We start from the raw sequence: 13127 nt of genomic DNA, 5'->3' as shown, positions 1-13127 counted from the left end.
GTTTGAAACATCCAGTGAATAGTTGAAGAGAGGTCAGTCGCAACAATCATTATATCAAAGCAAGATTTTATCTGTCTCTCCTTCTTTGCAGCCTCTCAGTAGAAAAGGTGAGCAATGAGGAAAGCAATTCCTGAGCTGGTTGGTTGCTTATGAATTTGGCTCCCTGCCATGAGCATTAAGGCACACTCCCAGCTGTAGAGATGCTGCAGATAAATGATGCAGGTGTGCTAAAGCACTCTGCTTCACAAGCAGTTTTAGGAACAGCAGACTGAAGCACTAAAATACATCGCTATAACTTTTTCTTAATGCTTTTTCATTTTGTGTATTAGATGCCTTGAAGAATGTGTCTGTGTATTCATTCTTTCGCCATACTGACACATACTACTAACATCTATTGTATCATTAAATGATGCTGTAAGTAATCACGTTATGATGTGATATATACATATATATACTAATACAGATTTTCATCTATATGATATTTTCTTCCACCTTGTCCTAAATGTAGACTTATTTATAATCAAATTATAATCAAATCAAAGATTAGTCCAAGAAAGAGGAAGAAATAAGAGTCTTTCCCATATCTCAGCAACTGACTTTTTAATGATACAAATAGGTGCAGTAAGTTTATCTGTTACAATATATGCATAAAGGTCTGGGATAAAATATTTTAATTTCATGAGCCCTTCAAGATCCTGTGGTATGTTGCATGTCCTTCACTCCTAGAAATCCCATCTATCTTTGGGATCTAATTACATGTGAGCCTGTTCTGGTGGATCAGGACATGGATGACCGAGCAGCAGGAAGGATGTATAGGGAAAGATTTTCTTGAAGCCTTTCTCAGAAAAAATGTATTTAAAAAAAAAACCATTCCTTGTGGGAAAGAAAATGGAAGGTGCTTTAAAATTTAACATAAATCTCCAGGTTTGTAGATCAATAATAGCATCTTGAATTTCAGGGTATTATCAGTATTTTATTTTTTAAGATACACTGTACAGAAGGGTTACATCAGGCTGCTGCATTTCTACAGGACTGGGAAAAGATGAAATGTGAGCATCCTTTTGTCTCAGGTCATGCTTTTCCAAGTGCCGTGCCATCTGTGTGTGGCACAGGTTATGTGGGAGTGCAGCACAGGCTGGCTGGAGCTTCCCGCCTGCTCCTAGCAGGACTGCTGCCAGGTGCCGGTGTTTCTTACATTTTCTTATTTTTAATTAATCATAATTTATTTGGTACTTTGCAGCACAGTATCAGCTCTTTCAGGGCTAGCATACTTATGTGTATGACTTACAAAAGGAGTCCTGAGAGCAGACAGAAAGTGAGAGCAGAAGTCTCATTCATATTCACATCCCAGGAGTGGAAAGCTCCTCATGCTGTTCTGGGATCAATAGGTTCAGAGTGCAGGAAGCTCCCAGTTTAGCTCAGCCTATGCTGCTATTGCTGGCCTCTTTGCTAAAACACTGGTGAAGTAATCACAGCTTGCAGCCCTTCATACTCCCACTGGAGACTGATTATTTTACCTCTAAAGCAATATATAGCCTCTGCCAGCTCCAGCTTTAGAGCAAGACTGTTGGTTGTAACTGCCTTTTGAATATCTGTTCATCATGTTACTGCTACAAAATGAACTGATCAGAAGATAAATTTGTGTTTCTCTTCAATTATTCATATTAACTTGCCACTTCAGAGTGGCTTGGAGAAGCAGCCTTGGCTTGCCTCTGATGTCGCAAAGTTTATCATTCTGTTGCTCACATTTTTAATGAAAAAAATGCTGAGTGTGTATTGATGTGTATATGTATTTATGCATGTTATGCATATACATGATGTGTAGTACATATACCCAATTTAAAAACAGCATGATAAAACTTGGTGGGTTATTTGTGTATCATGAAAACTAGATTTATGGAGGAAGTTAATCTAAGAATAAATTGAAATGGAACATGGTGTTGAATGACACAGCAGTGTTTAGATAGCTCTAACCAGTCCGCACATTTATTTTGGTAGTAGTTCTCAGTTGCACTGTAGAGAAACAGAAGTCTCCAGTGCCAGTATTTCTCGCATTTCAACAAAGAAAAGAGGAGTGGAAGGTAACAGTTATCACTTAAGAATATAAAAACTTGAGATATACATTGCATAGTGATACTATGTCACTCCTCATGGGGTGTACAACATTCCATAGCTCTGCAGTGCTGCAGGGAGACAATGGGACAGTGAATGGGGCCTCAGGCGTGGGAGGCCACAGGGGCTTGTGAATCAAGATTCATCAACTTGAGATTCATGTTCATTTGAGTCTCTTTCAACAAGTGGAATGGATCAGAAGTGATCTAACTTATTGACTTTGGATGCTGTCATATAATTGCTGGAAAAAAGAAATTGCTCTTTAAAATATTGTTTCTGCAGAGACATGAAATCTTGACAGCTCAAGACAAGTTTTTTTGCTATGGATTCATTACATTTGAGAGTTCACGTAAAGACTTATTCTTTTTAATTTTTTTTTTTTTTTTTTTTTTTGCCTTTTTGTCTTTTTTCTTCAAGTTGAATATCATGCATTCTACCTTTGAAAGTATGTATAACAGTGCTAAGTAAAGTGCTTCAAGCTGCATTAAAACCTCTCACATCCATCTGCCTGCAGAAGAGAGCCCTCATCAGAAAAGTAAATATATAACACGGTTAAAGATAACAAACATTCTTCCATACCCTACAAATTCCTGCAGGGCTTGTCTTTACAGACAAAGGAAATGTGTATTTGTTGAGGTCTCTTGTGTGTTGAATATTCTGGTTGTGCTCAAGTTAGTCTATAGTTCAGTTATTCTACAAGATAGACCCTAATTTGAGCTTTCTTGTAACAGTCATCCTGTGTTGGTTTCTGGTGAAAAGTGGCTGCCTTTTCTTTACAGAGGAAGCGTTTTTGTTATCTCACTATATTACAGTGAAACTCAAAACACTATGTGTTGCTGAAAGCAAAGTCTGTAAACCTATCTCTTCAGGGTATGAAGTCAAGGTAACTGCGGAGCATGTGAAATCTGAGCCTGTTTTTCACTGAGGTGATGTTAATTTCTTCTTCAGAACTGTATTTAGCAAAAGGGTATTAGTAGAGAATAATGATGTCTGTTCCATTTTGCTCAACTGGCTAGGTTTTTCATTTGATTCAGAAATACCATAATGAAAAGAAATTGGGATTCATAAAAATCTTGAACCAGTACAATGGCCTGCAATGCTTTCTTGCCTTGATGGAGCACATTTGACCTCTGGCTGTGAGCCAGAAGGCATCACTGAAACAAATATTAAACTGGAAGAGAGCCACTGCTGTCAGCCTGCGTGTTGGAGTCTGAGTGTCTGGAAAAAAATGAGGCTGCAGTGTCTTGGAGAAATGAGCAAGGGACTGTCAAAGCAGAGAGTTCAGCTGACCTGCGCTAGAGATGTAATTTATTAAAGAGGTTTATTTGTAGTGTTATTAAAGCCCTCACATTTTGCTCCACAGAAGTTGAGTTTATTGTCATCTGCTTTCAATAGCAATTATTATTTCTTAATTCTGTTCTGATTTGAAAATATACTCTTGGTTTTGTATGATACACACATTTTCAGCAATTCAGATAATACATCATGAACTGAAAAGCAGAAATATTAAAAAATGCTTACTAGTATTGTTTTGATTCTGCAGTTTGAATTTTTGGTAATTAAGAATTTTCACATAACAACTGAATATTTCTATGAGAAAATGGATATGCAGCAATCTGTTCACATTATTTGAAGTACTTGCTTGTTCATTAATTGCATAGCAGCATCTCTTTATTCTCTTGTTACTCAGTTTAGCTTTGATCATTTCCAATACTTTCATCTGAAATCAATGCAAGTTTTCTTGATGTGTAGCAGGCAAATATATTGGAACTCATTTATTTGCCAGGATACAGTAGCTATATTTTATCTTCCAAAGCGTAAAGCAATGTGTTAGTTTGCTTTACTTTTAAACAGTTAAAGATGATGTAAGTGGAATTTTCAGAAATGTGCTGGCTGCACAAGAAGTGGTTAATTGTGTGACCTACATGCTGCGGCACAGGCACCAGTCTGCTCAGTGGCCTGTGATAGAAGACCTTATTAGATGCTGTAATGATTTACTCGTATGTTTATCTGCAGACAGATATAACCTTTAAAAAGGAAAAGCATGAAGGGAAACAAAAGAAAATTGCTCATATTAAAGTCCTGTGGAAGTAGAGAAGAAATTAATAGCATAGATTTAAATCCCCAAGGAATATACACTCAAGCATAGTTTTTCACAGTGGATACCAGCAGCAATTTAGATTGCTTTTAATCTGTGTTTTAGGCATGTCCCTTGGTTTGTTGTTCTCAAGCTGATGTTCTAATGTAATTTTTCCTTGTCATTTGATCTGGTCTTCCTGTGCCCTTATGATCCGTCCAATTTCCCATACTACTTTGACTTCAGTCTTGCAAAATTGATCTCTTGTCCTCTGCCTAGTGGAGGATTGTATTTGCTTTAGTTTTCCTGATACATTTTTTTTTTTCTAACAGTACCTGTTTAGCACTACAACAGCTAGAATGTGCTGTTGCTCGGGTGCAGAGATGCATCATGATTCCCCGTACCTGGAAAAGGTCTTACTGCCTTTTCCTGGTGCTCCCACTGAAAGAGCTCTCATGGAGCAGAACCGTACCAGGTGGTGGAGCGGTCTGTGACACCAAAGAGCAGGAGCATGAACCCACCCCCATTCACTGAACTCATTCAAACCTCAGTCTGGGGGGATGTTTCAGAGCGACCTGCACTGCCAGAGAGGTTTACAGTGTTTTACAGAGTTTAGATTACAGCGTTTATGAGTTTGTTTTTTTTGACTACAGGCCATTAACATTAATTAGAACATCAATTAGATTTGCATCTGTGCAAACATATGCTCCCTGAAACTGGGAAAGTGGGTGCGGATTTCTGTGTTTTCCTTTCTGCTCATCTGATTCTTCATGGGGCAGAGTATGTTCAGGTGGCTTTCTTTGCCTGTCTTTTGCAGCACACCTTATGCACTGCTTAACAGGAAAAGTGAAGTCTCCGCCTAAGATGAGAGTACAAGATTGTTGTCATACTACAGTTTAAATGTTTGCACTTAGCTGCCTCAGACATCTGTGCTCATAAAATCAGACAAGATTTCTGAAAGACACAGTTGGGATGAGGAGCAAGCATTCTCCCTGCATTCATCCTCTGCCCACTTCCAGCCGAACCAAGAATAAAGCAATGTCCATGTGATCCCCATGCAGTGCACCATTCCTAAGTCTGCCTTTCTTCCTGCTTTGTTCTTCAGCTTTCTTTAGTTTGCTTCAGACCTAGTTTTCTTGGCAGCTCTTGGAAAGAGTCTGGGGACAGTGGATTAATGCAGGCAGGAAAATCATGTTCTATTTATTCGGATACATTTTTCCAAATTGTTCTTTTTAGACATCAAAATGTAAGATAATGCAGAGTGTCCTGACTTGGAAGATAAAATGATATGATGTTATTTTGTAAGTTAATTGTGAAAATACGTAACGTGAAATAAAGGCTATTTGTTAACTCCCTGTGAGAGAAAAAGAGGGAGTCTACTGTAGGCCAGAAGTTAGCTTCTGGATTACCTTGAAATTATAATTTGCCAATAATTAGCTGTGAGCATTGAGCAGGGGTAGTTAACTAGCTGAAGTTACCAGGGACGGCTGCTTTAATGAGCTTGTCAACTCTTAGCCAAGGAGAGCTGCCCTCAATGCTTTTCAGCGTGGCTGGCTGTGACTGCACGCATTAGTTCCAGGAGAAAAGAGGGTACATTAACTGAGCTCACTCAGCTCAAAGGCAGCATTTTCTCTCTTGGCTAGTAAATGTGGCTGATGGGAGCTGAGAAGCTGTGGTGCCACGTTACAGTGCTAAGAAAGCAATGGTGCTGTCATCGCTAACTCAGCTGACCCTAATTTAAGAACTAGGTCACACCTGAAGGGAGAGACTGGGTGGATTGTTTATGTTGGGTTTTGTTTTCTTTTGTTTTAAAAAGTACCTCTAAGCCAAATAAGAAAACAGGCAAAATCTCTGCAAAACAAACAAACGAGTAAAACACAAAGTGAATCTTTTGTCAGATTTTTAAAGGTACTAGCAATACACAGAGAGGGGAATGCAACATGCATGCGCCCACTTTTTCTGCCATCCTCCTTGTGTATGTGTGTGTGTGTGTGTTATATGATTTTGTTGTCTACTAGACTGATAATAAATAGCTGTGGTATGTAGTGCACATCACTCATATTACTTTGTGCAGAAATCTGCATGAAAGTCTATGTCTGAGTCACACCAACATGTGTTGGAGCCAACTAAGAAGAGTTTTCTTCTTCAGGTTTGTTTGGAGCAAACAAGCACATTTGTTTGTGTATGCTTAGAGCCACAGGCATCATGCTACTTCGTACACAGTGTTGCATCTTTCTGGGTTTTACTAAGAGGTCTGCTTTTTTGTTTGTAGAGAGTTGTTGGGAAATATGCTTTTTTGATAAAGTTGTTGTGAGACATTTAATTTAGTTAATGATAAGAGCTTCTTATAAAACACATAAACAAAGATTTGCCAGGTGTCAGAAACCAACTGGTTTTCCCTCACGTACCTCACCTGGACACACTGAGAGGGACTTGGAGACAGGAGAGGATCCAAACCCTTCATGCAAAGGGGGAATACATGGAAAATGGACAACAGAGAGTCTCATTCAGCTTGCTCTGCTGTCGTGACAGTGAGCTGCAAAGGGAAAGAAATACAGCAGGTACCAGCACTGGAGAATTCAACATGAGAATAAAAGTGCCCAAGGGGAAAAAAACCAACAAAAACAAACAGTTCACCATCTTTACTCATAAGAAGTGTGCTTGCTGTCAACTTGAACTGCTTAAGATATACTCTGTTCAGTGCAGCTATTTTTATCTCTAGTTTGAAACCGGCTTACATATTGCGGATTGAGATATGGAAAATAATAAGGAAATAATGTGTTTATTACATCTATTTAGTTTTTCACTTCTAAGCTGATTTAGAACATTATCCACTCTGCTAATATTCTGTGATTCAATGCACTATTGAAATATATGTTAAAAACAAACAAACAAACACAAAAAAAAAACAAAAACCAACCTTCTGGCACAGTAAAAATTCTGTATTTAAAAAGCTTGCAAATATAAATATTTAATACCCCAATGGGATCACAGCACTTTTAGCAAGATTCATGAGCATCTGATGTGCCAAAAATAATTCTGCAGTCTTATGATTGGGTGACCTGCTAATTGCTAAGAAGTGATTGTCCGAGTACCTTATGTAGCCCTGAAGAGAACCCTTCAGTAGTGACTTCTCCATTATCTCCTCCCTTCTCCCTCATCTCTTTTTTACCTGAATGTCAGTGCTTTTGTGGCTTTCCAGCAGGCTGCATAGGAGGAGAATTTGCTAATTAGTTCCCTTCTTTCCTTTTTTGGGGGGGGGGTGAAGGGAGAGCTAATAAAAATGTAGAAGCATGGGAGCTTGGGTTTTTGTTGGCTGCTGCCTTAGTTGAGATGCATTGCTGTATGTGCTCGGAGCAGTTCCAGGGGTGCAGGAGGCAGGCTGCGTGCTGACCTCTCAGCACTTTTTAGGGGAAAACAAATGAACATTCAGCATCTACTTTAGCACCACATGCTGATTTCTTTACTGTGTCTCTGAGCAGCACTGGGCACTGAGTGCTGGCCTCTGCTATCACAGGGTCAGCACTGTGCCCAGACCTAACAGGGAATCAGATTTCCTGAAACAGTTGCGAGTTAGTTTGCCAGAACAACATAGGATTTAAGGACACTGTTACATATCAGAAGAAACACGTCAAAGCAGAGTACCAAGGGCTCAGTGCTACTGAAGTTCAAACCTTGGTCCTCTCTGAAAAGGAGAGGCAGAGGATGAAAAAACAGATACACTACAGCAGATTTTCAGTGATAATTCCAAATTGTCTCAGTTCTGCTTTTATAATATATGCCCCAAAATCCTGCACCTCCACAGAGCAGCATCATGGTTTGAATTCAGGGAGTGCAGCTTCATGTCAGCATGGGACACCACCCCTTCACTAACTCAATTAAAAAGCTTCTTTTTGTTACTCCAGCAAAACTGGAATGAAAAGATGGGATGAGATTTGGTCTGCTGCCATATAATAATACCTAGAAAGTAGCAGAAATTGGTTATTGGCTCAGGAACTATTATTGATGAACTTTTTAGGGACCATCACAGAAGTGTGGCATACCTGTTAGGAAGGTACATCTGTTGTGCATCTTTTGCTGGCAGTGCATGGCAGCTTGAGAATGAGGTACTCACAGTGTTCTCTGGGTCAAATCTTGGTCTCTTACACAAGCTCCCACTGATTTAGCATTAAGCCTGTATTTAACCCACTGTAAAACCTTGAGAGCAAATGTGGTTTGGTTTGTGCCTGTTTTTTAAAAATTATTTTTTTTTATTCTTTACTTCAGTAAACCCCAGTAGGGTAAAGATAGTGCCATTGAATTTCTCCCACTCTGTTTTGCTTGCAAAAAGCACCGTATGTGCAAAGTAATACTGCCTTGGATTGTTCTGCCAACTCAGTGCTCTGGTTGTCTAAACACCCTTCTGCTTAAAGAACTATATAATTAGTTTTGTGTTGAAGGTCATTTTTAATTTCTTCTGGAAAAAAGCCTCCTGCCTTTTCGTTAAGATATTTTATTGTTTTGTTAGGACTTTGAATTGTTTACTGTCAACTACCTTACTTAAGGTTACTATAAAAATGATTGTTGTAATCTACAAAAAAATAATTTTCTGCTTAAAAGGTAGACATATACTGTCTGTGTATGTAGGTATGCTGTAGACATGTATCTACAAGGTAGAGATATACTGTGAGTGATTTTCACAGCATACATACTCCAGTAGCTCAAGATGCTAGCTTAACTTTCCTTTGTACTCTATCTATGGCTAGTTTTTCCATTATTCCTCTGTGTGTGTGTTTGTCACAACAGTCAGTGTGTTGTGTGCTATGATCCATATTCAGATTTTTTTTGTTTCTTTTTTAGTGCTTTGCTGTGCGCTCTCTGGGCTGGGTAGAAATGGCAGAAGAAGATCTTGCTCCTGGAAAAAGTAGTGTTGCTGTGAACAATTGCATCAGACAACTCTCTTACTGTAAAAATGACATCAGAGACACCGTTGGCATTTGGGGAGAGGTAAGAATATGTGAACTTCAATTCTTGGAATGTGCTTCTTGTGCTGTAAAATAGTTGAAAGAACAACTCTTAAGACAAATATTTCCATATTCTGTGTTTAGATTTCCCTATCCCAGTTAGCTCTGTTGGAACTGTTCAAGGACAGTGCTGACATGTTTGTTCCAAACTGCTCAGGACAACAGGTATCCCCAGAGACATCCCTTTAATGTTTACATCTTCACTAGTACACATCTGTGTAAAAGCAGAGTTGTGGACACGCAAGCAAAACTGTTGAATCCAGTGGAATCCTTCTGGACAGAGGTTTTAGAGTGCTGCTCTGGAAAACATTGTCACATGCTTCTCAGTGACAAAAGGGCTTTAAGGAAACCCAGACTGCTGTGACCGTGTTTCTAACATGTCTGATGAAATTGAGAATGATGGACAGATGGCTTATTTTCAGATGATTACGTGTCAGTCTTTCAGAAGGAAATGAATTTCATTAATTTCTATGTTGTTTCCTCTCCAATAACTCTTGAAAGCGTTGACCAGCGTTCCTCAACTAGATGGATGTCAAATTCCCACAAACTGAGGAAAAAACAGAGAGCTCAATTCTCTTTACCACTCTCTTTGCAAGTTTGTAATTCCATCCATTTTTCAGATGACAGAACTTTAATCAACTTGAAATATATCAGCTCAAAGCCATGTTTTACTTTGGTTTAAGAGTTAATACTCACATTTTTCCATATTCTTCTCTATCAATTGCACTGGTCTTTATTCAAAACTCTTGCTAGTTTTCAAGCCAAACTGGTGAAAAGTTGCGTCCTCTTGAAAGGAATTTTTAATTAATTATTTTTAATTTTCATTTAAAAAGTAAACATTAGCACAGTGAAACAGTAGAGACACTGTGCTTGAATTGGTGGCCTCTGAAGTAAATCGCCATCTTGATTTTTAAAAGAAATCATTACAACATTTTTTTCTGCTGACAAGGTAGTATTTCAAGATTGGAAGAGGCACAGTTTAGAGAGGAACCTGAAAAGCATGTGGTTATCATTGACACATCACATAGAGCAGAAATCTATTACAGAGCTAGGGCAGATAGCTGCACATAGGGGTTTTAAGATTGCCTCAAGATTTATTTTCGCTAGAATGTAATGAAAGTGAAATTGAGACTAGGGTCATCCCATGCTTTCATGATTACAAAATCAAGAAATAGAATAGCAAATCACCCTGAATAAAATTCTGACCCTACAGAAGCTTTGTCATTGGCTTTAATGTAAGATTTCCTGTCACCTTTGAAAGAAGATCTGTGTAAGTTTCTAACTTCCGCAGTTCTCTATGATGTAAAAACAAAAAAAAAAGCTCATTTGTTTGTACTGCTACTTTGCCATGCATTACATTCTCCTACCTCATAAAGTCACTTACATAAACAAGACTTACTGTTGCTATTGGCCTGTTTACCACCATACATAGCACTTCCCTGAAAGCTGTTGGACCTGAGTCTTTCCTATATTCACTTTCCCTTCCTGATCCTTCCTGTGAGAGCCATCCTCAGCACGCAGCTTCAGGTCTCTGCGGCTATTCAGCCATCTGAGACGGTCATGTTCGAGCTCCCCACGTCTGAAACACTTCTTCATGCCTTGTGTGGTATTTCCATCTATGAAATAGCTTCAGTATGTAAAGCAACAAAACTTAGCAAAATATATTGCTTCTGGCTGCAGCTAATCTATCCCTTGAGCGCTGCAAGAATAATTGACTTATGTTACTTATCTGCCCATTTTCCAATCTTTTCCAGCTAATTTGGATTTCATTTTATTACTGTAATCCCAATGTATTTTGCATGATGAACAGATTTTACCTCCTTGTAATAATTTCCTTCTGGAATAAATACATAAGTAGAAAATGGGTTCAAAAAGCAATTTTTTAACGCTCGGTAATATTCCTTGCACAAACCATTTACTGCTTCTGACTTCCAAGCACATTTCTTGCTCTTTCTCTTTGTGGTTATTCTATTTTCTGTTTGGTTTCATTCCCATCCACCTATGTTATCCTAGCTTATTTTGTTTCCCATGTTTTTGTCTCATTTACACACATGGTTACTACAGCTAAACAACATCTTTGTCTAGGCACCAGGCTGCATACCAGCCTGCATCCCTTTTCCCTCCTGCACCCCTTGAGTACTTGTGTTGCAAGCTCTGTGTCACAGTGCCCTTTGAATGATCATTAGGCGACTTGGGGCTGGGAGAAGTGATCAGTCCCATGAGAGGCAGAAAGCAAAAGCTGGGCACCTGTGATTCAACACCTGTGGTTCACCACCTTCCCCCCATCAGTGGGCAGTGTCTGCCTCTCCCTGAACTGGCCTTGAATCCCTGAGGTCAGGGTGGCATCAATGTATGTCATGTAAAAACACAAAAATCACACATCATTAAAACTTGAACCACAGTAAGCAGGCAGAGAGAGAGTTTCTGTGTCACTGAGGTGAAGAAAAAGGTCATTTCTGAAACATTTGTCAGTGGGAAGTCAGAGCTTTTCCATTCTTTCTGTTCATTTATAGATTCTGGCACAATAGAGGAGAAACAAATTACTCTATATTTAGCTCATAGTTCCCTCATTTTTATCAGCAGGAGCTTGTCTTAAGTCTCAAATGTGGGTCCAGGATCATTTCCATGAGATTCCAGTCTTCAGCCTCTGAGAAGAGAACTATTAGATGTGGCAAAAGAAGCAGCAGACTTTTTGCAGATGCTAGCAATAGGAGGAAGATTAGCATTTGTGAATTAGCATCAAAAGGAAAATTGCTTCTAAATTTGTTTCCTCTATGGGAATAAGCATTCTCCTTGTTCTTATGCACCAGAAGAGTTAGCGAGAAACCCTGGCTCCAGGATTCTGCACTTGCTGGCAGAATTTTTGTTCATTCCTCACTACCAGGTTTTCCTCTTTAAGTGATCTTTCTGTAAAGAGTATAATATAAGTAAAAGACAGCATACAAATAGCTGTCTGTTCCCATGGCCCATTGGCTAAAGTTTATGGAAACAAAGCACGTATGTGTAAGAGAGGGAGCTCTGCCCTAGGTGTGGATGGGGATTCATGCAAACATTTACTAGCAACGTGATTCTTCTATATTTGAAAGAATGTATTGAAGATATGATAAACAAATGATTTGTTGAATAACTCACTAGCTTGCATTTAAATGAGTCAAACAGTTGCATTTAAAAGTTAGCTTTTTGTGATTGGGATCTTTTAAAAATACATCAGTAGCAGAATGCTGTGTTAGGTCTTTTTCACATTGGAACTGAGCAAACGTGTTCTTAATTGCTTTTGGAACAAATGTAACTTGGCATCAATTTAGAGGATGCAAGGCTTAACAATGTAGGCATAACTCCTTAATACTAATCAGTTTGAGAGGAGGACATGCTCTGTAACTGTGCATTTTCTGGAGTTGTAGGGCAAAGACATGTACCTGATATTGGAAAATGACATGCTGAACCTGATCGACCCCATGGATCGTACAGTTCTTCATTCACAGCCCATAGTGAGCATCAGAGTTTGGGGAGTGGGTCGTGACAACGGCCGGTGAGTCTGCACTCTCTTTGTTCCTACTGATTTTGTGCTTTTCGTGACTTGCTGATATCAAGTACAGATATGCCAGGAGTAAGTTGCGTATCAAACCTGTTGAGCTATTGTGACTCAGAGGTAATGAAAGGATGGGCAAATTCATCTTTTTCTTACCTGTGCTTTTTTTTTTCTTTTTTTTTCAATTTCTACTTTTCGTAGTCTGTCACTGATATTCTGTTTTGCTAAACCTGTGTTGAACAAGCATTTCAGATGAATTCAGCTGTATGCATAAAACTGCATGTGCAACTTTACTTCATTTATGTATGCAATACTTTTTTACATGGAACTATGTTTTCAAAAATGGCCCAATATTTCTCATGACTCCTCATTTTTCCATATGTATGTGTTTGTTTCTTCGACTAAA

General features: G+C 38.8%; 1 protein-coding gene across 15 annotated transcripts in view; it reads left to right on the top strand.

Annotated features, from left to right (window-relative positions):
- Positions 1 to 13127, top strand: part of APBB2 (amyloid beta precursor protein binding family B member 2) — a 153529-nt gene that overhangs the window by 100662 nt on the left and 39740 nt on the right. For all 15 annotated transcript variants that reach the window (XM_052682765.1, XM_052682769.1, XM_052682777.1 and 12 more), the window contains 2 exons: positions 9029 to 9175; positions 12594 to 12721. In XM_052682765.1, the coding sequence (XP_052538725.1) occupies positions 9029 to 9175; positions 12594 to 12721 (275 nt within the window). The remainder of the gene's footprint in view (positions 1 to 9028; positions 9176 to 12593; positions 12722 to 13127) is intronic.

Source organism: Tympanuchus pallidicinctus, unplaced genomic scaffold (genome assembly GCF_026119805.1).
Source record: "Tympanuchus pallidicinctus isolate F22 unplaced genomic scaffold, pur_lepc_1.0 scaffold2, whole genome shotgun sequence".
NCBI lineage: Eukaryota > Metazoa > Chordata > Aves > Galliformes > Phasianidae > Tympanuchus > Tympanuchus pallidicinctus.
This window is presented reverse-complemented; position numbering and strand designations above follow the sequence as displayed.